The sequence below is a fragment of the Halichoeres trimaculatus genome, unplaced genomic scaffold (genome assembly GCF_033239565.1).
Source record: "Halichoeres trimaculatus isolate MK-OKI-2021-1 unplaced genomic scaffold, fHalTri1.1 fHalTri1_scaffold_19, whole genome shotgun sequence".
Taxonomy (NCBI): domain Eukaryota; kingdom Metazoa; phylum Chordata; class Actinopteri; order Labriformes; family Labridae; genus Halichoeres; species Halichoeres trimaculatus.
In genome coordinates, this window is record NW_027437197.1 from 8,231,222 (window position 1) to 8,258,999 (window position 27,778).

The following is a 27,778-nucleotide window of genomic DNA, read 5'->3' on the forward strand; positions in this document are numbered from 1 at the left end:
GCTGATGAAAGTCATCACTGCATTTATATTTGCTGGCTGGGACTTTAATTAGCCGTCATCACTCTTTCTACTATCATTCTCATCTATTATCTACTTGTGTTCTTGTTTTGAATAAATCAAACCGATTTATATTTAATAATATTATTAAACTACGGGCCAGCATTAGTTATAACAAAGCATCTTTACAATCAGAATTTTTTAACTGTGGTAATTATTTATACTAAAGAATATTAAATGGTGTTCTCTGAGCATGGAATAGCTTTTATTATTTCTCTTTGTAATTATTTGCTTTTTTCATGTTTTTTAAAAAGTGTTACATTAAAAACTGTTGTTGGCTGGTTAAATATTTAAAAAAAACTCTACTGTACTAACATCATACAGTTTCTCAGATTCTCAGAACACACATCATATTCTGTCTGCTTTCTCCCACTAGACATATCAGTCTAGTCCTGGCGGCCACTCGTCCTGTAGCAGTGAGCCGTCGCCTCTCAGCAGCGCCAACAACAACGACAGTGGGGTAGAGATGGCCATGCACAGCGGGGGCAGCTTCGGGGACCTCAGCGCACAGGATGAGTGCCCCATGGTTGACTCCACCGTTCCTGTAGGAGGACAGCATGCCGGCGTGGGACTACAAATGAGGAAAGCCATGGGTCATGGTGGTGCGGTCACCATCAAGCTGGAGAACATCAAGAAAGAAAGGCTGAAGACGGTTAGGGAATCCTGCCCCTGGGTCAACTCTGCACCACAGCCACCTCAGGGCCAACGCAATAGCATGAAGCTGCCTCCCATACCTGCTGTCGGTAAGTTGGGGTGGTGGAAGACATCATATGCAGTGATTATGGAAATGATAGATTGTTGAATCGTTCGGTCGAATCGCTGGTGTAATCCTGTTATCATGTTTCTTCTTTCTGCTAGGTTCTCTGCTGGATAATTCCAACACAATGAGTAATCCAAGTAGTTCATACCCTGGCCAGCGCATGGGTGATCTGTCTACTTGTGAAGTAACACTGCTGAACCAGCTGAATGAGCGTCGGGACAGCACCACCAGCACCCTTAGCTCAGCATACACCTTGAGTCGCCGCTCATCTGGTATTTCACCCTGCTATTCCAGCCGCCGCTCCAGTGAGGCATCCCAGTTCGGTGCCAACCGTCACAACAACATCAGTTCAGCAGACTCCTACGACCCAATCTCCACAGACCTGTCTCGCCGTTCCAGTGAAGCCAGCCAGTGTGGAGGTGGTGGTATTAGTGGTGGGGGTGGAGGAGGCCTTCCAAGCATCCTTAGTCTCACACCAGCTCAGCATTATCGGCTAAAGGCAAAGTATGCTGCTGCAACTGGCGGAGCTCCACCCACTCCTCTTCCTAACATGGAACGGATGAGCCTGAGGACCCGCATGGCGCTCTACAGTGACTCCCAGGAAGGCTTGTCACACTCACTGCATCAGCCACTCTCTGGAACTGTACCTCGGCGGTGTAGTGATATCGGGTATGGCATGCAGAGCATGATGCCACATGAGGTGCCAACCAACCTTCCTCGCCGTGCCAGTGACCCAGTGCGTCGCCCCACTCTGGACCCTCTCTATCTTCCAAGGGTACAACGCTATAACAGTATGAACAACATGAACCCCATGCTTGGTCTGTCAGCAGAACGCAACCAGGCCCTGGCTACACAGGGATACACTCGCTCTGATGGCAGCCTCCAGCGCTACCCATTTGCCCCAAGACCACCGAGTATTTCTGAGAATGTAGCCATGGAAAACATGGCAGTAGATGGAATGGTGGCTGGAGGGGAGCAGAGTGGAGAGGATGACATGGTGCTGCCAGATGATGTGATGCAGTATCTCAGGTCCCAGAATTCCGGGCCAAACTCGGGCCAAGTGGACTACCGTGGCAGTAATCAGACTCAGGGCTATCAGACAGGCATGCCCCCACCAGCATCATTTTATGGGCAGAGAAGGATGGCTATGGTGGATGCCACCATGACTCAGTCTGGTCAGGACATGCAATCATGCCAGATTGGCCAAAATGGCTCCCAGCAACCTTTCCAAGCACCATCGAACAACATGAACAAGAATAATATGCCAGTGCAGTGGAACGAGGTTAGCTCGGGGACTGTTGATACTACAACAAAGCTCTCAAAACAGCAGCAGCATCCTCTCAGAGGGAACTTAGCTGTTGTTCAGCAAAGGCACAACTTTAGTTCCTTCCAGGGACAAGGTCAGAGTCTGGGCAGTAACCAGCAGGTAGTGCATATGAGTCAGAATATTTCTATGCAGGGATACGGAAATCAGAGGCTGATGAACATCTCTCACCAGCAGCAACAGCAACAGAGGCAGTGCAACAATGTGAACTTTAATGAGCAAATGAGTCCTCAACAAGGGTTTGGCCAAGAGGCAATCCCAAATTCCATGTCAGGGAGTACGAGCATGCGACCTGCGAGGAACGGTTTGGCAGATACTGAACTGCAAAGTTACAAAGCAAGGACACAGACTGATGGGTATTGTCACATGGGTCAAGTAGACCAGCAGCAGACTTACCAGCAGCAACAGCATGGTGTCCACAATGGAAGCAGAGGAATGTTACAGCCCAGGCCTCCCGCAGAGCCCAAGTCCACTGGCAGACAACCATTTACAGGTACAAGCATGATGCAACCAGGCCAGATACCCAAGGCATCTGTTCTGAGCCCCACTCGTGGTACTGACACCTCAGAGGCAAGCCCAAAAAGGCCAAGTGGTTCAGTAACTCACACCAGCAACTCTGAGAACCCAAACCCTGCAGTTTTCTACACAGGTCAGATTCATATGTTTGAGCCAGCTTCTGTCCCCTTTGATGCCCCCATGTCTCACCTTTCCAACCAGACCCCTGCCAGTAACAACACATCTGCAGCTAATATGGCCTCACCAGGAGTGAACCAAGTCTCTAGCAGTACAGTGGACTCTTCCACTGGTGGATCTGGTAGCGCAGAGCATGCCCAGATCGACTTTGACACCATGCTAGATGATGGGGATCACTCCAGCCTTATGTCGGGTACGCTGAGTCCTGGCCTTTTGCAGAGCCTCTCTCAGAGTTCTTCACGCCTCACCACCCCTCGCAACTCTGTCACCCTTGCTTCTGTGCCGGCAGGGATTGGCAACATGGCCATTGGTGACATGAACTCTATGCTCACAGCCTTGGCTGAAGAAAGCAAGTTCCTCAATATGATAAGCTGAGAGCAATCAAACACCTCATCATCCATCCAGTCTTAAGAATTTCTGTATCAGGAATATTTGGGTTAATGAGAAAGCACTGATTAAATAAGGCAAAAATGGCTATTTCAAATTTTCATCTGTCCATGTTACTTAGCCTCTCGTTATGGGCTCCCGTTTTTTATGTTACATTAAAAAAGTGTAATTGTATAGCTAGGGTTAAGGAGAATTTTATATCCTTTTTGTTACAAAGCCATACGTTTGACTTACAAATACATATCCCAGGGGATAGACATGTATCTACAAAGAATTGTCATTCAGTATTCAGTATTTGCTGGTGTATTAGCCCTTCACAGAAATGTGCACTGAAAGCAGTCGAGGTACCTTGCCGAAGATATCAAATTAGAGCATCTGAGTTTGACACAGGAGAGGAGAAATCAGGAAATGGACATGAAATGTAAATAAAAACTATTTTCTGAAGATGTTAATGTGTATAGATAACACTGTATGGTACTCGCTTTAAGTTATGCTATAGAATATGGTGTTTAAACTAAGGCTGTAAAAGACTTTGTCCAAAACGTAAAGTTCATTCAAAATGAAGAATGAATACATTTAGAATTGTTTGATTGTTTTTTGTTTTCCGATGCGGATATATATTTCATAAAGTATTCTCACAAGAAAAGCCAGGATATTTTTTAACTTTTAATGCATGCAAAACAATAAGTGAGCTATGTGCAGGGACCAGCAGTGCTCATCTGTCAGACAGAGTGTAATAACAGTATTTAAATGACTCATTTCAGGTGTTAAAGTGTAAAAAATGAACATAGTTATGTATGTTGAACAACTGAAGGCTAACTATCACAGGGCTATGGTGTTTTTGGCTTTTTCCCCATTGTCAAAACAAGCAGTAAAGCAGCAAAAAATAACTAACCATGCATGTTGAATAAATACTTCTTTATTCTACTCTCTTGAATTATTATAAAGACTAAAATAAGAGCTGTAATCACCCCCTTCTTTTATAGTGAGTTTTATTTACAGCTTTTTTAAATAAGATTGGTTTTCTTAAATTCAGTTTGAATTTAACACTCATAAACCAGCACTGTTTGGCCTGATGCTGGTACAATTCAGATTTTGACAGCCTTAGTTTAAACACCTGATCGTACACCGTTGTGATCCACAGACATTAAATGCATTTTGATCTGAGCTCTTGGGGATGGTTAAACAAATTCAGATTTCCTCCTCTGCACCGTGCATCAGAGAAACAACTCTCCACAGCCCAATCTCACAAGGGTAAACGATCGAAACGGACAAGGGTACGCCTCTGTGTTGGTTTATCAGGGCACATGAACCCCTGTGTCTGCTGAGGAGCGTTCTCTAAAAGAATATACAAGTACCTCTGTGTGTTCTCTGTAGAGATCCAGCCCTAATTAACACATTCATACCAACCCCCCTCTGCTGCAGCCCCCCACTGCTTCCCCTGAGCTCTGGATGAACTGCAGAGAGTCCAGGAAGGGACACAGACTTTGATTATGAAAACTCCTGTTTCTGACCGGATTGGCAAACCTAGCCTTGCCAATTCCTCAGTTTTATTATGTTTGCTGAATTTCTAAGTAGCCTTTAAAATGTTTGTGTGTATGCTTCCATTCACTTTTACTATGCTGAGTGCGTGTGGGGATTTGTGTGAGTGTGTGTATATATCTTTTGTACATTTCAAATAAACTATCTCTCTTTTCTGTTTAAATCCCTCGTTGTGTCTCTTTGATATATCACGGTCTGTGTTCCCTGGAGGTCGCATGAAAGCAGAGCCAGTGTTCTACAAGTGAAATAACATTTGGCATGTTCTCAGACTGCTGTTGAGTCGCCTGCAGTTCAAAGTACTGTAATTTCTGCAGTCATATAAATGGTGCACACTTATTTAGAGGAATCAGAGAGTGAAGGCACCAAAATTCTTCAAATGTAGTGCCTGGAAATTGCTTTTTCAATGAATGCACAAAATGTGAGTAAACCAGAAGTTCAATTGAAGTATGAAAGTTTTAGGGTGCCTGTATTTAGGAGTATTTCTAGTGCCAGTTCTCCTTTTTTAATCATAAATTGAGGCTTTAAAAAGCAAAAGGTTTTAGCACTTTTAAGCTGATGGATCCCAACAACAGCTGTACAAAGTGGATGTAATGGCTGAATCCTAATCCTATGAGTCAAATGTGCCTATATGTCCCATAGGTACTCATTTTTTCCATGACAGTGCTCAGATAAATGCCTTTTTTAAAACCCAGAATAGTGGTTATAATGTTCCCCTTGTTAGCAATTGTGTTTTTAATAGAAGTTACCTTTCTTTCCAGATAACTGAAGAAGAAACTGCATCCATCCAAACACTCTATCTGCAAAGATATAATGTATATAGAATAGAATAGAATAGAATAGAATAGAATAGAATAGAATAGAATAGAATAGAATTTTCTTTTATTGATCTCCATGGGGGATTTTTTTTGTCACAGCAGCTCACTGAAAAGTGCAATAAATGCAATAACAATAAGAAATAGAATGATAAAAAAATATATAAAATTAGAAATTTGAAGGAAAATAGAAAAGTAGAAAATATAGAAAATATTTCTTTTTACATATTTACATTAAGACAAATAAGTACAAGATCAGCACTGAATGTATTTGAAGTAGCTGTGATAAAAGGAAAATAAAATGTCTTGAAAACCCAGGTGAATTTCATGAGTATGATCCTTCATGCACACAAAATGCATGCAAAGCAGTTTCTAAAGATAGATGGCATGTTTTCCAAAATTAACAGTGGCAGGCTAACCCTGAAGAAATGGGTCTTATAGCAACATAAAACAGGGGGAGAAGAGACAGGGGAGAAAAAGGTGGAGGATTAAAAAAAGAATCATGTGAGAACAAAAGAGCTGGTGCAGAGTTGAAATGAGTAACACATGTAAGAGGTGAGACACGGGAGAGAGATAAGCAAAGGGGTAAAACATGCAAAAGAGTTAAAAGAAAGGAAGCAGATCACTTTTAATTTGACAGCAAATTCAGCAGGGATCTGGGGAGAAGTAAGCCGGCTGATTGCTTGTGCCACTGGAATTTCTTATTCTCTTAGAGAGAGGATGGGAGAAAAATAGCCCCAGGGTAAGGAGTCTCACAAGAGAGGAGAACAAGAGGTCAGCGAGGCAGAAGTGTATGATTAGAAAAAGCACAAGGATTAGCAGAGACACTCTGAGTCACACAGATTTTACTGTGAACATGATGCTGAAATACATTATACTTCTTTTGATCTGAGGTCAGGTACATTACACATCAATAAATCTTTGTGTTAATCGAAAAATTGCCCACAATTTCATTCAGAGTGACGTGTCTTAGACGTGGATTTCAGATGTCGATTCTCCAAAATATGTAAACAAACCACTTAGTGAATTTAGGAGCACCTGACATCTAGTCCAACAAAGCAACCCACAATTATCATTGCAAATTGTCATTTTGTCTGCCAATGAAGATCTCAGAGATCCAGGGGAATCCATCAACAGACCCCCTCTCCCCTCCCTCTCAGCTCAGCTGTCCCCATGCTGGTCCACATCTCAGTCCTGGACTTCAAGGAATCACTGTCTGTCCCACAAGGTATCTGAAGGAGGTCAGCTGTTGTTTGATGACATACTTACGCTGCATCGTGGCCACGACTAGACAAAACAGCACATGTCAGGCAAGCAGAGGGTCAAACGGATGAAAGATTTCTATCCTCAGCTGACCCACAACAGAGTACAGGTTTGAAAACAGATTCTCGGACAGTTTAGGGTTCATAGATGTGAAGTGAAAACAATAAAATCTGTTCTTGTTAAAAAATGGTTACTGATAAATTCAGATGTTCTAGGATGTATCTTAAGTTTACTTTCATGAAATATTTTTTGATTTTTCTGTCATTCCTCACCAGATGTCTTGATGTTTAAAGAAGCACCATCATTACATCGAAGCTTACACTGATACGTGTTAAAAGATTAGCATTTAGTAGCCCACAAATTGGCTTACCTTTTGCAGTTGTACTGCAAATATACACTGCCTGGCCAAAAAAAAAGTTGCCACCAAAAAAAGGGCACACACTACAATATTTCATAGGTCCGCCTTTAGCTTTGAGTTTGGCACACATTTGCTGTGGCATTGTTTCAATAAGCTTCTGCAATGTCACATGATTTATAAGATCTTGCGTTGATAATGGTAGAGTCAGCAATCAGTGAGGCTAACTGAAAAAAAGGCTTCAATTTGCTAGGGAGCCTAAAGATTGGACTCTGGAGCAATGGAAGAAGGTGATGTGGTCTGATGAGTCCAGACTGACCCTGTTTCAGAGTGATGGGTACATCAGGGTAAGAAGAGAGGCAGGTGAAGTGATCACCCATCATGCCTCGTGCCTACTGTCCAAGCCTGTGGGGGCAGTGCTATGACCTGGGGTTTGCTTCAGTTGGTCAGGTCTAGGTTCAGCAACAGTCTGTGCTCAAAGAATGAGGTCAGCTGACTACCTGAATATACTGAATGACCAGGTTATTTCATCAATGGATGTTTGCTTCCCTGATGGCACGCCCATATTCCAAGATGACAATGCCAGGATTCATCGGGCTCAAATTGTGAAAGAGTGGTTTAGGAAGCATGAGACATCATTTTCACGCATGAATTGGCCACCATAGAGTCCAGACCTTAACCCCATTGAGAATCTTTGGGATGTGCTGGAGAAGGCTTTGCACAGTGGTCAGACTCTACCATCATCAATACAAGATCTTGGTGAAAAATTAATGCAACACTGGATGGAAATAAATCTTATGACATTGCAGGAGCTTATCCAAACAATGCCACAGCAAATACGTGTCATAATCAAAGCTAAAAGTGGTCCAACAAAATATTGCAGTGTGTGACCTTTTTTTCAGGTGCAGTGTAGTTTTGGCATTGCACAACTTTACACCTACAAAATTGCATGTTGATAGGAACATTATGTCAGGTGCACAGGTGTATTAAACATCTTTTGCTTTGGTTTTGTAACACTATCTTTATTGGAAGGTGAGTTAAATAACTTTTGTTAACTATATAAATTTAGATGAATTTTGGCTCCTTTGGACTGATATGTTTTTGTGATTTCTCAGAGGTATTGGAGTGTGTCACATGCAGCCCTTTGGCCTTGGGGTTCAGGTCATCATAATAAAGAGATTCACTGGCTGGAGGCTGTTGTGCCTTTCTCCCCAGGCTTTGGTTCAGTTTCTCATCAAAGGCTTCCTGCGTCGAACTCTGTGAGGGATCAGAGGGACGTGACCCGTGTCAGAGTCAGGGTTACCTACTGCTCCCATTGAGCTTTTGAACGTCCGGCTGCTGCCAGCCTGAGGGCAGAACGTGCCCCGCTAAACTCTGGAAGTGCAAGAATTATGATCAACTTGCACAGAGCCTTGGGGATGTCTAGGATGAAGGCCGGCATTGTGGCCCTCCTCTGGGTAGTAAGAGTCCAGGGTAAGCCCCTTACCCAGATCATGACCTCCAGTGGGCTGCCAGCCAGATCTGAGGTCAGAGCATCGTCATGAGTGGGCCGTTTAGGAATGCCATCGTTTGATTGAAGTCTTCTGATTAAAGGCTCATGTGAATAGTGACCTCCTCTTGGTCAGCAACGTTTTTCAGCTCCTTTTCACTTTTTTTTTCCTCTTCCTGTTTTAACTGACACAAAGAATGCACACCCACTCATCTCCCTCACCCACTGCTCTTTCCCTCTGAAATAATGATGCAACACTTCCCACAAGTCATTGTGATCATTTGAGCATTATTGTGGTTTTACTTTTAATCTGCCTGCTGCAACCCATGCCATAAAAACAGATTAGTATATTCCTGACTGCATTAAAAAGTTAAAGATAGATCTGTTATTGTGGCTGAGAAAAATGTACTGGTTGGAGACCACAGGGAGTTTGGGCAGTTCCGCTTTTCCTAATGTTCCTTTGGTTTGGCAAACTCACGTTTTCTTTGGGCTACATTGACCCAGGCACCTCCCCGGTACTGCTAAATCCACTGCAGCCTCTTTTGTGACTCGCCAAACACAAAAAGTGAGGGGCCAAAAGAAGCTTCTTGCCATGAAGGGGAATGCAGGTGTTTTTCAAATTGGGTTCAAAGCTCAAAGACTAAAGGTACAAAAAGGTTTAGACTGCTTCAGCTTACTGCAAATATTCTTGAATGACACATAGCCAGTGTAGCCAATCAACTAGGGATGGGTACCTTTCACATTTAAAATGATATGGTACTGATGCTTGGTACCTGGCAATTGGTATCAGAACTCAATGGTACCATTTTTTTTAGTACGTTTGTGTGTTTATAAGTAAAAAATATGAATTAGTTTAATCATTAAATCTCAATTTTTTCAATTTAACATATTTGTTCTTCAATATATAACTTTGTAATGCTGTGTTCATGTCCAGCATGGAAAATCACCTACTCTTCCACCCCCTCACAGTCACAAGGATGCATTCAGGTGCCTAAACATGGTACCTTTCAACTTTACGTTGATTGGTACCTGGTGCTTTTGACAGAATTCGGTTGGTACTTCTAAAAGTACCTAATTCAGTACCCATTCCTACAATCAACTGGAGGTGTTTGTTTCCCATTGACCAGCTCAGATTGTATTTAAATCATGATAAGTTAGAGTGACAGCTGCTTAGCTAAATGTTTGATTTGAATGAGCCTCAGTAGATAAATTTAACCTCTAATGCATCCACACATATTTATGTGTAAGTTATCCTGAACCAACCTTCAAAAGTGCTGATTATTCCTGCTGACACTTATAAATCTGGGAACATGTTGATTCAGTGAAGCGTTTCAGGAGAAACCAACCAGAACATGAAAAACTCTGGGGTCAGTTACCTTAAGAGTTCCAGCTGGTGACTTTAGGTCATCATGAAGCCTGACCATCTCACAAGTATCATATATTCACCCTTCTGTTCCCGGGGGATGTAGAAAGGAAAGAGGGCCTGATGCAGCAGAAAAAAAGAAAAAAATTCAGCCAGGACAGAACACAGATTGTTTCCTTCCATACAATGCACAATGGTCCACTTGCCACATAAAGTTCCTCGTTTCAGCACACACAGCAGGTCTGTGAAGGCTGGGATACCACTGTGGTGCTGTTAGAAGGAAGGAACATGTGTTGCATATATCCTGGACCAAGTGCTAACTCGTGGGATGTTGTCTATTTTGAGGAATTACTGCTTTCCTCTTTCATTCTTCCTAATCTTTAAGCATCTATCTATCCTTTTGTATCTCTACTGAACAAATACTTAACTTAGGCCCACTTCAGGATCATACCTCCTGCACCAGAGAATTTTCACCTTCTATTATGTCCCCCCTCTGTAAATCAAAACATTATTTTGTGATAAGTTTTTCTCTATGTTATCTCTAACAAAAGGTTGTAACATTTGTCTCTATGTACCCCAAATTTAACTATAAGGAGCAGAGGAAATACTAATAAAATGATAAACTAGAAAAGCACTCAGAGCGCAGACTCTGCCAAGCATATTGTGATTGTGACGCAACACTGAAGTCCTACTTTAATGTTATACTTCCTTTCAGCAGACTGTCTGCTACAATTTGGTGTTAGTTGTAGGTTTGTATAATAATTTGTTACCTGACAGTGTTGAAAATTATGATGACTCAGTACAAATTTCATATTCTGGATCTTAGTATCCAGAATATTGCCAGGATCTGGATCGTACTTTTACATCTGTCAGAAATTATGGTGACCTTGTCTTGTATTGTTTTGCAAAGCATTTATTGTGGAGTTATATACACATATGATGAAACCGGCCCTATCTCACAATGATAAAGAATTCTTCAAGAAAGTCCTGGATCCAGACGGTGATCCAGATCATCCCCGAAATGTAATCACTTCTTCTTTATCACATTTTGAACATTTCCTGAAAATGTCATCAATATCCTTTGGTTACTTTTTGAGTTATGTTGTTCACAGACAAGAATACTTATAATAAAGTATTCTTCATATATAAACAGACAAAATAGTTACATATTTATCAGACAGATTCTGAGGTCATAGTTATTCCTCCATAAATGGGAATTTTAGATCAAATCATTCATTCTTTTTAAATGACTGACCTTCTTATTGACCTTTGATATCTTAGTCATTAAAGAAATACTTATTTAGCACCTTTATTGATTAATACAACATATTTATTTTGTTTTTCCCTGATCCCAAATGACTCAAAGTGAAGTCACTACTTGGCTTTTAGTGTGACTCAGGTACAGCACTAAAGTCCTCCCAGATATCTTTGCTTTTAGCACTCCAAAGTGTCAAAACGTCCCATTTTAGGTGACAAAGCATTATCACACATCTAATCTGAAGCTACATGGGTGGGGGTGACTAAGAGCATCACTCTGACTGTTCACTATTCTGAGACCACCACCAGCCTGTGCAGACGCCACGTATGATACAGATGGATGAAGCTGTCTTTAACAAACTCATCATTAAGTCTACTTTCATCGATGCATTGTCAGGATATGTCCAAGAGACTGTTTTCATTCTATTAAGTAGTTTGTGGTTTGAAGTAGCGTCCTCCAAACCCTCTGCTTCTCCATTCTTTCCAGATCAGAAGCCAGGAAATAGCAAAAAATAACCTTATTAAATCGCAATTTCACACGCACAGACACAAAAAGTCCCTCTGATTTCACGGTGGTCTTGCTTCTGTGCACAACATTACTGAACTTTAAACTTTACTTTTTTTTTCACCTTTTAAACTTTTGAAACCCAGCCTGTTTATTTGTTCTAATTCACGTTAACGTGAACATTTCCATTGATGGTTTTATCAGATAAACAGGACCATGCAGAATAACTGATGCAAACATTTCTGTCATTTAAATATATAGTCTTGTTTTAGGTTTTTCATTTTTTTTCCAGTGACGAACACATTGAGCATTTTTAAAGTTGTTCTTATCCAGAAACTAAAGTTAAAAATGAGAATAAATAAAGCCATCCAGCCTGCAGGATGTAAAAGCCTCTGACTGACAGTGTTGATGGAGACGTCATGTGAGCTGGCAGCAGCACAGACCTCTGAGTGTAAAAGCTGTTCCCTGTGTTCAGAGTTAAAAACCTGCTTTGTGTTGAATCAAAAAAGCCCTCGCCTAGTTCTCTTTTTCTCCTCTGGCTGCATATCTCTGTGACAGTGGCTCCAGAGACCCTCACCACCACCCCACTTCCCAGCTCCAAACCCCCATTTCCCCCTCTCATTTCTGTCCATTAGTAATCCAGAGGGGGAGGGTTTTTTTGGTCAAAAACAAACAACAACAAACAAAAGACCAAAGTGGGGCGAGCAGTGCGGAGGGAGAACTTCTGTGTGAAATAATTGCGAGGAACAATTTCAAACAGATGTCTGTTTGGACTTGGCCCTGGGCTCGTGTCCCCGTTAAATATAGTGATTTGATTGGAAAACAAGCAGTGTGAGATGGGCTGGCAGCCAACCAGACCATTCAGAGGCTCCCTAATGACCCCCGAGGGTCGAGGGGTCGTCGGAGTAAAAGCAGATCAGAGAGGATGTGGGGCCGGTGGCCAGGACAGGGCCCATAAATCTCAACCGTTCTCAGAGGAAGCCATCTTTTTTCACTCCCCATCAGAATTAAAATACAATCACAATTGTCACATTGTGCTCCCACCAGTGTGCAAAGGTTATAATTCAAAGGCAGCAGACAGATTTGGTAGGCTGGGATGGATGGTGGTGGACTTTAGGGAGGGAGGTCAACAGGGTTGAGTATTTTAGGCCCGATGAGAACTGCTGCCCAGGGGGTTGTGGGAAACTCTCCAATATGGATTCATATATTCAAATATTTGCTTACTACGACTTTGAAACAACAGTTGTGAGGGCAAAAGTCTCTGATGCCTCTGCTATCTGAGAGTTTTTCTTGCAATTTTCAGCCAGCTCAGCTTTTCACAGCTGTGTTAATGCAGGCCGACAGCTGCACTTTATGGCAGAATGGTGCAAGTCGATCTGGATCATTTTCATCCAAGCCGAGCAGCGAAGGAACACAAATGCTTTTTGGTTCATCAAAGATAAAAAACTTCATCATGCTGCCAGAGAAGGAAAGAGAGGTTTCTTGTCTCAAACAAAAGCCTTACTTTAGCGTTACACGGTTCTCATACACCCTCTAAAGGTGAAGGAGTTTTATGTATATATTAGTGTTTTCAGAACGCTGCTGCTCGAGTCCTCACTGAGACCAAGAAAGTTAAGACACACCTGCTGGTTTACAAAGCTCTGATTGGATTAGGGCCAAAATATATCAATGATCTTTTGATCCCATATGAACCATCAAAACCACTTAGGTCATTTGGATCAGGTCTGCTTTCAGTCCCCAGAGTCAGAACCAAACATGGAGAGGCAGCATTCAGCTTCTATGCTCCAAATATCTGGAACAAGCTGCCAGAAAATATCAGGTCTGCTGAAATGCTCTGCTCCTTTAAATCCAGGTTGAAGACTCACCTTTTTACGGCTGCCTTTTATTGGAACATTTTAACAATTCATTTTAATAACTTTTCTTAAAAAAAATAAATAAAAAAAAAGCCCAATTTTGCAACTTGTGTCTTAAAATCTGTTTTAAAATCTGTTTTAACTTTTATCCCTTTAAACTTATTTTGTTTTATTGTATCTATTATTTTTAATCTGCTTTTTAATTGATTGATTTTCATTGTTTTCTTTTTATATGTTCTGTCTGTAAAGCAATTTGGATTGCCTTGCTGAAGTGTGCTATATAAATTAACTTGCCTTGCCTTTTTATTGTGACACTTTAAAGTGTCTTTAAAGATTAACAATCCAAGAGTAAAATCTAATATCTTTTGCCCTAAATAAAAAAAAATCAAAGAGACAACATTTAAAAAAAAATTCCCACAATGAAACAAGATGTTATAAAAAAAAAAGGGTGCAGGATGATGCAGAAAAATATATGCCATAGCTGTCTTGCATTTAGTAAGCATGTTGTCCAGTCCTGCCATCTAACAAGATCAACAACAACAAAAAAAATATTGCTTAGTCAGTTGTTAACCTTTAGTGTGCTGTATAATGGTAATATCCATAACTTCTTTTACCATAGTATGCAAAATAGGAAGAAACCTTATTATCATGGGATTATGGCTAGCAAGGTTGAAATACCACATATCCCTAATTTAAGAAAATGTGAGAGTGATAAATAATTAAAGGAGCTTAAATGAGAAAAAAGAAACCATGTGTGTGATTCTACTACAAACTCTGCAAAGTTGCAGCAAACCGCTGTTCATCATACTTATACAATCTGTAGATTAATTGCACACATATAGATCAGCACTGCCCCAAAATTTGTGTTGTATGGAATATATGTGAACAAGCTCTAAAGGTAACAATTCTAATCCAGGTTCTCATCCCTGAGCTTGTGGGGCCCTCTAGTGGGTGATCAAGGTAACAACATCCTTCACCAGACAAAATACAGTACTCACTCAAACTTGACTTTTCACAGATTTAATATGTCTCTTAGTAGTTTGTTGCATACAAAAGATCAAATGGCTTAATTTTCAGTTGAGTTCTGTGATGGTGTAGCCGTCTCTTCTTCCACCAAAAGAGCAATAGATTGATATAAAACATTTGTAGTAATATAACAATTCATATCTAATGGGCTGGTTTCTCAAAACATTGTTTTTTTGCCATTTGTCATTATAACCCTTTTAAACACAATTTCACTCAATTCATATCATCAACATAACCATAAAGGGTTGTTGAATTCCAGAAACTCCCAACTACAACTTGGATATCAGGTTTGATCTCCAGTGAGACAGTTCCAGTAACTTTCTTCAACTGGCCTGTTTCATTACAGAGTTCACCCTGCAAGCTTGTATCTCATGGCTCTGTACACGATATGGTTTCTAGAGACAAAATGAACAGAAAACTTAAACCAAAAAAATAACTCATTCAGTAGAGCATTCAACAGACATACAATGTTCAAGTTTCACATCTGAGAAAGGCAAGTTCACAAAGGCAGGAATGAACAGTGGTGATAGTTAAGGCTTTCACTTAGAAGAGTCCACAAAGTGTGCCAAAGAGTAGCTTTGTGTAGAGCATTAATGAAAATGTCAATTATGACATTTTACTTATCCTACTACAGTGTTTGCCATCAAATAAACTTAAGCATTTAACATAACAGTTCCATTTTAAATAAGACATGAAAAAAAGTACAGTAACCAGGAATGCTATGGACACACTGTTCACAACAGAAGACTAGCATATAAACGCCCATTTGTTCTTTAGTGCTACTAGTAAACTTCAAGGAGTCTTTGACTCTCGAGCCTGTTTTATACTTCTGCATCATTTCCATGTCGTGCAATGCTGCCCCCCAAACACGCCAAGAACCAGCTAAGATGTCGTTTTGCAATTTCAGTAAGGACCATTTTAAGCATGCACAGTTAAAAGTGAATAAAAGCACGGTTTGGTACAGTTAAGCCTGATCCCGTTTGCTTTTCCACAGCAAACTGTGCCCTCTCGTGGTAGGCCGCGTGTAAACCGGATGCCGAAAGCCGCAGCTGTTAAACAAAAGCATGATGGCGTAGCAGCGCGACACAGTGTACCATGCTAATAAATCCAACAAGAAGAAAAACGCGACACAGTAAACAAAGAGCATAGATGGAAGACATGCAGCATTTTGTCCTCTCTGTGATTGGCATGTAGCTCTTTGATACAAAGTGCAATCAAGCTTTGTTTCAGAGAAGTCTGTGTGCCGCCAGGAGAAATGCAGCCGCTGTCGCGGGGTAAGTGACGGTTCTTTTGACCAATGAACAGTCTGCAGTGCAGTGGCTTCACCTTCCGAGAGCAGATCGGTTCAGTCTGGCACCCATACGAAAGGGCCCCAAAGAGTCGGAAAGTCGGTCAACCAAAGTCGGTCTTGGTTATTTGGGGATCTGTCCCGGGATAAGTCACTAACGCCACAAAATGCGCGCCGTACCGTACCGAACTGAACCGGTCTCCTTGGCAGAAACCCAGCATAAGGCACATCAAAACAAGAACAGTGACGGCTGCAAGCATATTATGTGCAGTCAGGCTAATTGTGTGGGCTTCTGCGCTGGAAGTTTCTACATGGTGTAGGCTACGGCATCAATTTGACACAGAAGTATAAACTCAGCTCACTTAAAGAACACACAAATCAATTACGAAAGGTTGGACAAAACACACATTTCAACGGACTCATGACATAGATCAGAAAGAAAACAGTAGGAAAACAATAGCACCCTTGAGTAGCTTAAAAAACAGTCTTTTGTCTCTTCAACTTGATTGTACTTCAAAGGCCAAGAAGCCTGAGTATAACACTGTAATGCAAAAAAGTCTGACTGCAAAATTTTTTTATAAGACAGTGTGAAAAAGATACAAAGATCCTTCAAAATCAGTGCTCCCCTTTTTTTCACATTACATTTAACTTTAAGGCATCAAAGTCTGGAAAAAGAGGTTAAAAAAGAAAAAAGGAGTGAAGGGGAACTCGAGCTTTTCCATAGCAAAAATTAAGCTTTTATCAGTTGCATAAAATGGCTTTTTCTCAAAAAAAATAAAAATAAAAAGTTGACTAAACAACCTGCAAGAGTTTTTCACATCACTTGAAACACACTTTCTGTTAAAGCACCGATAATGAGTTTTTTGCTGGTTATGAAAATGATATCTCTTAGTGACCAAAATCACTGAAGACTATCAGCAAAAGGACTGAAAAATATTGTAAATCTGTTTCTACAGCTACAGCATAGACGACCAACAGCACAGTTAGATTGTAGACTTTGCGCAACAACTTACATGTGTGCAGAACAAGATCAGCGAATCAGAGAATCACAATTGTGGCAAAGAGAAAGCTTCTTACTTTAAAAACTAGCAATATTTAAAACTATCATCTAATAAATCAGCTTTAGTTGTCCTCTTGAAACTGCATAGTCAATACTGACAAATCATCAATATGATGAGCATAAAATTTAGATACAAAACCCTGTGATACAGTATCAAACCCAACTTGTTTTCTCTTGGTCCCTTTAGGCTCATTCAAGAATCTGTTTCCCAGACAAATACATAGGGTAGACCTAAAACACAGTAGGTTGGATCAGTCTGCTGACATGGTTTAGTCAATACCAAGTGCAACTGGGCCTTTCATGGAGAAACCAATGAAGAATGAAACTCTTGACCCCTGGGCTCGCTTTCTGAGCTCATGTTCAAACACTGGAGGGATTTTGACTTTGATGCTTGGTATGCAAGTGTCTGCCAGTATCAAGTCACCCTTCACCTCCCCCTCGGCCCTGCAAAGAAGCTCTTCCACCTTCTCCTCTTTCCATATTTTGCCATTTTCCCAAACAGAAGCAAACTGCTCGACAGTCATACACTGTTTGATTTTCTCCAAGTGTATCAGTCCTTCATAACCCTGCCTTTTTCCAAGGAAGAAATGAAGAGCTAGACTCTTTTCTTCTGGTTTCTTTATCTCTGAGCGATAAGCCACTCTCATCAATGAGATGTACTCTCCCACATATCTGCACTCTGGACTTGACTGGTTCTGACGGGGCCACAACAGCACCACTGCAATGAAGAAGAGTGGCAAATAATCCCTTTTAGAAAACGGCTCATTGAGAATTTGGCCAAGGAGATCAACTAGTTTGTTGTACGGCTGAATGTGTGGCGACTCCGGCTTGACACAACCCAACACAACATTGGCATAGATGAAGTTGACGTTCTCCTTCACAGTGGGCATGTGATGACTTCGACAGACACAATGATAAGCTTTGGCAATATCTTCCATTGCTTCAGGGGAGCTGCCATTGGTGAGACAGCTCAGAATACCACAATAGGTATCAGCATTTTGACTCTCCAGGAACTGTCTTGCTTGGTTTAGTCCATGGATATCTGGCACATTGTCGTCCTCAGAAAAATACTGATAGCTGGGGATGCAGAAAAGCTCACGACACTGACAGAAAAAGCTCTGAAACCCTTTTTGGATTTGCTTTCTTTGGAAGTAAAACTGCTGCATGGCCTGCTCTTTTACGAGGTCCTGTACTACCCTGAATGAATTCACTTTTGATTGAGGTATCTCCCTTTTTTGCTTGGGAATCTCTTCTGGTGTGTGGGCAGTATCTGAGCTATTGCTGCAAAGCTCTCTTGCTCCCCGTGCCTCCTGTGCCTCTTTTGCCCCTGAGAAATCCCTCTTTTTCAAATAATAGTACCTGGCTAGTAACTGAGGGATAATGGCATCTTTCTCAAACCGTTTTGATGCATTTTGGAGCACCATCTCTTCCTTTCCTGGAGTTTCATCTGCAATGTCTTGAATCAGTGGAGAAAACTGTGATTCTTCTTCCACAGAGTGGTATCCCTTCACCAAAATCTGGCGGACTTCTTGCAGTAGTTTTTCCTTGCCTTGTGTGCTTTGAAAAAGCGTTTCAGAGGTCAGCAGGACATTTGCAACATCTGACTTGCTCACATTGTGTTTTTTTGCAAGTTCCTGCAGACAGCACTTAGCAAAACTTGGGTGAATTATTTTCACAGCATTGAAAACTACTCCATTCTCAACCAAGCACCTGGCAATCAGAGGGGAAAATTTCCCGAATCCCTCTTCAACTTCAACAGAACCACAAACTGGTTTTGGTACAAGACCAAGAAACTCCTCACACAGGGAGATGGGGAGAGAGGAACCCTTGCAGTAAACATCAAGCAGAGCCAAAATAGCAAGAAGCTGTGCATGTTTCTGATGCATATTAAAGCTCTTCAAGGTGTTACGGGCCACACCTTCAACATACTCTGACTTGAAGTTTTTCTTCATGATCATGAATCCATAGAACGTTTCAGCATTCTTGTGTTTTTTCTCGATTTCTTTCAGCTTTTCTTTAAACAGTTTCTGTTCCTTATCAGAGAGATCATTGCCAATGAAAACTGGATTTCCAGTTTGTTCAGTAGGTACAGGGGACTCTGACCTCATACAGTTAAGGAGAATCACCTGTGCAGTCTTTGACTGGATACCTTTCTCTGCACATTTCTCTTCAATGAGCTGCTGCAGGTTAATCACTTTCTCCTTGTCATCAAAATCATCTAGCATCAGCAAAACAGGGACACGTGGGATTTCTCCTTTATTGTCATTGGTCAAAAGTTTGACCACTTGTTTAGCTACTTCAGGAAACTCAGCCTCGCAATTTTTGAGGACAGCACAACGGAATCTGTCGCGGAGAGCCCACAAAATATGCATGGCCAAAGTTGTCCCGCCACACCCAGGAACATGGAGGAGGTGGAACACCACACAGGCTTTTGTCAGGGAGCACATTTCTGGTATGACTGTGTCAACGATGTAGTCAAACTTGTCCCGTTTGATGAATGGTGTGGAGCCAGGTTCTTCTGAGAAGTGGAAATTCCACCATGATACTTTTCCACCTTTGTAGAAGTTCTCCTCAATTTGAAGTTTATCACTGTTTCCTCCTTCACACTGGTTCACACACAGAACCTCCAAGGTGTTCAAGCTCCGCTCCACTTTCCTCTCAAGCAGCACACTGCTTCCTCCACCACAGGGTAGGAAACGCCTTGATTTACGGTTTTCAGGCAAAAGACTTAGGACAGTGCCATTGACCTCGGCAAAACTCAGCTCATAGATGCACCTATCAGAGATGTCAATTTTACACTGTGCCATGAGTAGGTCTTTCCAGGAAGTAAATGCTTTTTCATTTTCACACAGACAAAGGATTTGATCTGTGCGTTGGAGCTTCTCGTGGAAAGCATTGAAGGTCTTAACAAGAGGGTCAATCTCCTCATTCACTGTTGACAGGAGCAAGAAAACAACAAGGAACTTCTGGTTTGGTAGCACATCTTTGCGGCACAGGAAGGAAACCACATTCTGAACTGATTGTTCCTTTTCCTTAGACCACTGGTCTATGTCCGATGGACTCTCATCTTCAATACCTCCATTGCAGAACACCCAACTGGTTCCTTGAGTTAGTTGCAAATCTTCAGCAGTGTCCTGGACATCTTCGTTAATTTTGTACTTTATGGGCAAATGAACATTTACAGTATTCTGTTGTGCATAGTGCCTCTGCAGCCCACACTCTGCCGATTCTGGATCAAAGTCTAGAACAGCTGTCGGGTTGAGCTTGGCCAGGAATCCAAGAGATTCAAACTGGACTGGATGTGACTTGTTTGTTACTATCACATACTGCTGAAAGTTTGACTTGTCCAATGAGTGCGTTCCACCAGTTATCATGTTACTTAGTTTTGAGCCCTGGGTGCGTTTTTTAATCACATTAAGGTGCTTCTCTTCTGCTTGTTTTCGGCGCTGGGATAGTTGAGGTATGCTTTCAATGAACTGCTTGTACTCTGCCTTATGTTCAGCAACTGTTGTTTTTGCTAGGAGGTCTCTACTGCTACTCCCATCTCTGACAAAGAAGTGCTTTGGTTGTTGACTGACCGACTGGCTAACTAGCCCTTTACCCCGTTTCTTGGCTTTTTTTTCCGTATTAAAAACGTGGAAGAAATTTTCTTTACAGGTACAAGAGTCAGGAACAATGTCTACTTCTATCACGTACTTGTTTGATGATCTGCAGTTCTTACAGAGAACCCCAACAAATCGGGGAGGTTTGATGCAAGTTTGAGCAGCTTTTTTATGCTTTCGCTGAATACAAGCATTAATGGCCTTTTCAAGTGAATTGACATAAGCCTCTTTGTCAGTGACAACCACTCCCAGTACTTGGCCATGGGTGAAATCTGGCTTGTCCCCTATTCCAAAGTGGATAGTGCCATTGGTGCGGTTATTCATGCAGGCAGAAGCAAAGCGAATAACCTCATAAGTGAACTTGCCCATTCTGTTTTCATCTGTTGCATTGGTAAAAGCCTTAAACTCATGGCAGGGTTCAATCAAGTCTGACGAACCAGTCTCTGTAACCTCAAGGATACTGTCCTCTATGTATCTTTGTGGATCATGGTAACAACCAAATGGATAAGGTTTGCATGTTCCTCCTGAGTGATCCATACCGTCCGGTTTCTCCTTCGCTTGCTGTTTATGCTGGTCCTTGATGTCAGAAGACAGATCCTCTTCCTGACTCTAAAATAAAGGCAAGGAGTGAATTATCTCAAACTCAAAGCACTTTCAATTTAATTTTGTGTTAATTATTTTGGCTGCTGAGGTATTGGTATGGTTAAAGGGGTACCCGATGCCAAAGAGAATTCAGAATGATTTCAAAGGCCTATAACTGAGAGCTAAAAGCAGTCTTTCATTCCATATCCCATTTACCAATTCATGCCATGGTTCCCACTCCATCTCAGCCTCTGCCATATTATTATTTAACAGTTCTTTATTGCGAGGAATAGCCCCTTGAGATAAGTTATCTCGTTTTCGAGGGGATCCTCAGATTCATAACAACATAAAGAGCCGAATAGCGTAATACAAGATAGCAAAATTATATATACACATGAAAAAGTACATATAAACATAAACAGCAATAAAAAACAAAAAACATATGGGCTGATGGACCTTGGAGTGTACTGCAAACATTGACTTAGTGTGGCCCTCATAATCTGGATCACTTCAGAGTTTACGTGTGTTCTTTTGGGAACTGACATGCTGGAGAAAAACTTTTTTCAGCTGTGTTTTATTTTTCATTCTGCTCCCCTGCCTTATCAAAGCATCAAAGTGATACTTCAGTGATAACACCCTGTATATTTCGTTTAGTTTATATATTTATTACTCCATACTTGTGTTGTTGATTTTTACAATGCATCTTTCTGTCTACAGTACCAGCATCATTGTTTACATATCATAAATACTATAGTATGTTTTGTTTCATTTGGGCCATAAGACACTATTTTTTACAATATCCTAATATGGCTGCCTGCTCTTTACGTCTCTTTTTAGTTTGGCTGGATTTCTGTTTGTGCACAAAGCCCTGTAGTGTCTGCCCTTTTATGGACACCTGAAAAGCACTTATTCAAAATCAGAAATAGAAGGTACAAGCTTCCACCTTGGAAATTTAATAAATTCAAGATCACAGGCCTGAATGCTGTGGCAGTTAAAGAATAAGTATCTGTATAAGGTGAACAAGAGTGCAAATATTGTGACTGTTGGTTTTTCATTAAGTGCAAAATTTAAATGTGGGACTTTATTTTTTTGTTTCAGAGGTTAATGGTTCATTAAGATTAATGTGGAGGGCTTGGTATTGTTGTATTGATATTTACCGGAGTTCCTTCTTGGTCCGTCATGACAGTTTCTTTCTTCTTCACACAAATCACTAAAGCAACAGAAAGTTGAAGAAGAGTTGAAAACAGGGGGACTAATAGCTTGCATATGTAAGTAAAGAACTAACTAAAAGAAATTGATTTTAGCCTTACCTTCATTTTTTTTCCTGATGGCCACAGTAACAACCTCACTGACCCATCTTCATCACCTCTGCTGCATGAGAGAGCAAAAAGATTTAATTAACAAATGTCCAAATGTATTTAGTGTAATGTTATATCCTGATGTTTACAACTTCAGAGACTATTTTCCTTTCATTTTTTTCCACTGTTGAGCCTTTTGTCGATTGTTGGCCCTTTCACCAACACTTCAGACTAAATTGGTTCGGAAAGATGTGAGTGATCAGGCCATGTCAAATTTAATAAATTATCATTATCATTAAACTCTGGCTTCTTTAATACACAGAGTCTATTTGTCCAACTAAAATATCACCAAGTTGAGTTTCTGGAAGTTAGACAATTTTCTTGGGCCTTGTGGAGCATTTTAGAGGTTGAAGACAACCAACAAGAAATGTATAGGAATATAATTTAAGAATAATTTTTTGAAAGAAACTCCAAAATGAAGAAACCACAGGGCTCCATGGAGGCATTTTTGTACACTTTAGGCCCTTTAGCTTCTGCAGAACTATGCTCAGGACATCGTATGCAACTGTGGTGTCTAATGCTTTCCTGTAGCTGACATCCCAGAGACTTAATGCAAAGCCAGTGACGTGGGAGAGAAGCTAGCCTCTCTGACAGAGGATGCTGTCCAAGTTGCATGTCATCTTGGATAATATTTCCCACCCACTTGTAGCACTGTTGTCGCACTAACTAGGTTTTCTTTCCGTCTAAATTATTGCTTGTGTAGTACGTTGCTTCGGACAAAAGCGTCTGCTAAGTTGAACTGTAAACTGTAAACCCACACCATGGTGTGCTGGTGAGCTACAGGAGTACTGTCAGTTAGAGACTGATTACACCTGTGCACCACTGAGCGCCACAGGAAATCAATCTTGCCTTTGGCCATCTGGCTGTATAACTCCTCACTCTGAGTGTCTTTAGATTTACTGTGCAGAAATGTGCAATAATTACCTCCGTGCAATATCCACAATTAATGTCAGTATTTGTGAAATAACCCATAATTTATGGCATTATTTTCTACCATATGTTCTTGTAAAAAGCTTATATTTTATACTTATTATGCTGTCCTCGCAGCACATGTCGTGAATACAACTAGACAGCTAGCTAACAAAGATCCAAATTCTTCAAAAAGACATCAGGCTTGTTTTTCCTTGGCTTTATTTGACTTCAGGTTAAATCCACCAGTGTAAAACTGTCACATTACAGAAAATAAAACCAAATCAGTATAAAGCACTGACTATGTTAAAGTAACATTCCTGATAACAAAATGAAATTAACTTACGTTCATACATGCTCTACTTATAGACAAAAGGCCTTAAAGACTTAAACGCCATAATTCAGAGCAGAAATTAGCTAGGGGGAGCTCAACATTTGTAGAAAGAAGCAAAAACAAAACACAAGCTAACAGATACCTCAGAGATTGTTTATAGAAAAGAGTGCCTCAAGAGCGCTCACTACGACGCAAGGTTAGAAAACCAAAACAAACAGAGTAGTCACTCAGGCACTTATTTCCGGACTGGTCTAAAAACTGCTTTTAAAATAAGCACACTTATACTCAATTTTACATGACAATTATGCTTACATTTTGTACTTTCTTAAATCTCATAGCTCATATTTTGTACTTTCAATATTTTTAACACTTTTTGAGTGGGAGTAGCTGTAACAAAAAAGCCCTTTCCTCTAGGGAATCAATTAAGTATTTCTGATATCTGATATCTGATCTGATAGTGTCCATGCTATTTTAATCCACTATGATGTGGTTATAAATCACGGTAAGTGGCCATTTGATACTTCAAGTTAAGCCATGAAATCCTGGTGTCAAGCAGATATAATCCTTCATAAGCTGGCTTAAAGTAACTAAGAGACTTAATGTTTGATTTGAGTAAAGTGAAAAGTAAGGAGATTAAATCAGTACTATACAAAATAAATTGCTTTTAGAGCTTCTCTATTGTTATAAAGCACTACAGGTGCATCACAATGCATCATACGTGTGTTCATAGTGTGCAGCTGTGCGTTATAGAGACAGGTTCATAGAAAGCGTTAAACTGCAAAGTTGTCACTGTTGGGCAAAAACCAGTCATCTTCTTGCTAACTTGTTTGTCACTGTTTTGGTATTTGACATAGCAGGTCAAGAAGAAAAATGTCTGTTATTAACTAGCCGAAAGGGAGCATAGAACTTACAAGACAAACTTTTGTCAAAAATCATCCACTGCTTGTTTGGGTTGAGGACAGTAGTCCAATTAAATCACCTCATCCAGTTATGCCTGTAACTCAACTCAACTGGGCAATTCAGAGCACTGAATGTTCACAAAGTTGAACTGAAGAGGATAAAAGGAAACACCTAATGTAAATAAAGCACAAAAAATAATAGACCTTACCTTCATGTTTGTCTGAACATTTAGCATAACTCCAGCTCTTCTCACCAACCATGATCTTGGTGCTGCAAAAGAAAATGTGCGTATTAATACATTGGAATGCAGAATCTGTGTATACAGGAAATGGGTACTTAACTCTCAAGGTTGTGAAATAATGAAAAGTTAGCAAATTGCTGTGAGGTTATTGATCTTGTTAACATTTTTACAGTATAATGGTTGATGTCTCAAATGTGCACACCATCTCTACCCACTACATGCAGAGCATGTACTGTTGGTCACAGGTTGTTTTTGACAGTTTGAATGGTTAACGGTCTCTAAGACATCGTTTCGAAGGGACTGACCTGAACGGGATTCGAGGAATTGGCTGCTTTAAAAATCTGTGGGGATTTTGACAAACATAACCCCAGGGCTCTTTGCGCCCTGTAGTGTGCATTTGCTAACCAGTGTTTCCCCTGTCATTGTATTCTCCTCGCGCTGTTTCCCTGCTCGGTGAAGTTTCGCCTCAACACGTTCACAGACACACAAACACGTGCGCGCATTTACACAATCATCTCACGCGTCTACTGTCCGCGCGGAAAGCACACTGCCTTCTTACCGTATGACAAATTCCAGCACCTTCTCTGTGAAGATGCAACACTTGCTCTCGTGCGCTGCGCAGCCCCCCTCTCCCTAACTAAAGATATCTGTAATCTCAACACTTTTTTGAACATTTCTATAAAAGCAGGTCAACATTACTGGCATAGGAAACAGGTTTTACTTCCACACCTATTAGTTGCTAGCAGTCAGCACCGTTACCTGTATAACGGGTTTGTTTTGGAATCGGCGCAGACTGTTGTTTGATCAAAATCAGCGTGAAGCTGGTTTTTTCTTCAATGATGTTAAATGCAAAAACATCAACAACAACAACAACAAACGAGGGAAAGCATAGCAATCCGGGGACAGGATTGGTTAGAGCTTTAACTATAGCTTTAAACAAGTGCACTAAGAGTGAGAGGTGAGCGTTTTTATGTTCCCTCAGGACTAGTTGCAGCGTAATCCTGTATCCAGTCGCGCACTAAAGTCCTAAAGAGTCGAGGTAAATATAAAAAGCAGTAATCGTATCTGAATAAAAACCAACTTATTGAGCGAATGAATGCTTTCAGTGAATACTTACCCCTAAAGTTAATTGAGAATCAGCAGCAAGGTCATTGTCCAGGTGTTGCGTCAGCTGATGAGTCAGGAGTCAAGCATCCTTGCATTCGTGTTTGCAGAGGAAGGGAGACAAAACAGGAGTGCTTTTAAATTTAATGAAAGTCCTCGCCGTGATTCACAGTTTTGGAGAAACCTCCTACTTTCCAAACTTTATCGTCCAGACCAGACGACAGCTGGCTGTAATCTGCTGTCAGCACTGCCTCCTCACATGGGTCACATCTTGGCTGGTTGTAAAGGCGCAGGAAAAAGAACGGATCACGGCTGCAGGTTGTTTGCACCTTGAATCTGACACAGACACTTACCAAACGGCATGTAAGGGTATGGTCCGCTAGGCTAACTTTACCACATGGTTCAGTGCCACGTTGCACTCACAAGTGCTGTCCTGAGAGTGCGGTCCCGAGTCCAGAAAACCGAACGTCGCTGCACGTCTGGTCGCGTCCCATACGTCGCGTCCCGCCCAGGAAGAACGTCAGTGTGGAAGTGGGGATGGAGGCGGGGGGGGGGGGGGGGGGGACTTAACAGCTCCCAGTTTAATACAACTACTGTTACCTATTTAAAAAATAATAATAATTGTGAATCAAAGGGACTTTCACCGAAAAGCCTTTCCCTAATATTGCCAGACACTCAAGATAAGAAAAAAAAAAAATAAAAAAAAACGCCTGTTGGTTGCTGTAATGGCCCCATGGGTGACTCATCAGATTGGACGCCATTAAAAGGAGACTTTTTCACATAATAGGTTGACACTCCTGCAGGAGATCCTCTGTTATGCACTTCTGATTTCCCTCCTCAAGTGCAGTTTTTCCAGTGCTATAGGGTTTCCCTCTATATTCTGTCATTATGCATGCAAAATAAGATTTTCAATTGTAATCTCTAGACTGCTTTTGACATTCTTGCCTTTGTCCTTTTAAAACCTTACATGTGCCAGTGTATACTACAGTTGTTAGCTGCTGAGTTCTGTTATCTATCATCTCCCACTGTTAACTTAGAAATAAAATAGCTTTAAAAAGGAGCAAAACAAGAGTTAATATTGTACCTATGAACTCTTCAGTGAGCCCCTTCAGTGTGTGACTCAACCTGAGTCAATGAAGAAACAACAGCACTAAGTAGACAGTTAAATGCAATAATATTCCTGAATTCAATGTAAATGATCAAAAACCTGTAAAATGATTACAGTGTATAACTGTGGCTTGTAAAAGTGGAGAGGCTTGATGTTCTATTGAGTGTTCCACTAGCATCCCATAAAAATAAAATTCAACCAATTGAACATCAATTTAAAATGAATTTTTTAATGTTAATGTTTATATTACAGTGCATTTTTGTAAGACAGTCATGTCAAGACTTAGCATTGATTATTTTTTTTTATATATATACAGAATGCAAAAATCTGGAACAAACCAGCTCAGTTTTAAACATCATGTTACTACAATAACAGGCATACAACCAAAATAATCAGAACACAAAGAATGCATACATCAATAATTCATCATTGAAACTGAATGACTTGGTTAAATATGAGATTAAAATAGAATATAGTTTAAAAGTAATTAAAAGAAAACAATGTCTGTTGTGGTGAATGTAGGATTTTAGATACTTAACCATCCAAAAGAAATAATACAATAAAATAAATGATATGTCTCTGTTTAAGATCAGGCTTTGTACAAAA

The 27,778-nt window shown here is 40.7% G+C and overlaps 2 protein-coding genes across 2 annotated transcripts in view; one reads left to right on the top strand and one right to left on the bottom strand.

The window, feature by feature from the left end:
• gli2a (GLI family zinc finger 2a) overlaps nucleotides 1-4,853 on the top strand; it is an 84,903-nt gene extending 80,050 nt beyond the window's left edge. Inside the window, exons 13-14 of the mRNA XM_074695005.1 lie at nucleotides 434-800; nucleotides 916-4,853. Of these exons, the coding sequence (XP_074551106.1) occupies nucleotides 434-800; nucleotides 916-3,209 (2,661 nt within the window). The 3' untranslated portion in view covers nucleotides 3,210-4,853. The remainder of the gene's footprint in view (nucleotides 1-433; nucleotides 801-915) is intronic.
• Nucleotides 4,854-14,761: 9,908 nt separating this feature from the next.
• On the bottom strand, nucleotides 14,762-26,563 carry LOC141807921 (sterile alpha motif domain-containing protein 9-like). Its single transcript, XM_074694117.1, has 5 exons — nucleotides 26,078-26,563; nucleotides 24,928-24,989; nucleotides 22,529-22,589; nucleotides 22,376-22,428; nucleotides 14,762-21,245 (listed from the first exon to the last, which is right to left on the bottom strand). Exons 4-5 carry the CDS (start codon nucleotides 22,397-22,399, stop codon nucleotides 17,304-17,306), a joined length of 3,966 nt encoding a protein of 1,321 aa, XP_074550218.1. The 5' UTR covers nucleotides 22,400-22,428; nucleotides 22,529-22,589; nucleotides 24,928-24,989; nucleotides 26,078-26,563; the 3' UTR covers nucleotides 14,762-17,303.
• Between the last annotated feature and the right edge of the window lie 1,215 nt (nucleotides 26,564-27,778).

What these genes read in the sequence shown, in the direction of transcription:
- LOC141807921 (XM_074694117.1), bottom strand. Translation starts at nt 22,399, where the DNA reads ATGACGGACCAAGAAGGAACTCCG. An exon ending in CGGACCAAGAAGGAACTCCG is followed by an intron (nt 21,246 to 22,375) that starts GTAAATATCAAT and finishes CCTTTATTTTAG; the next exon opens with AGTCAGGAAGAGGATCTGTC.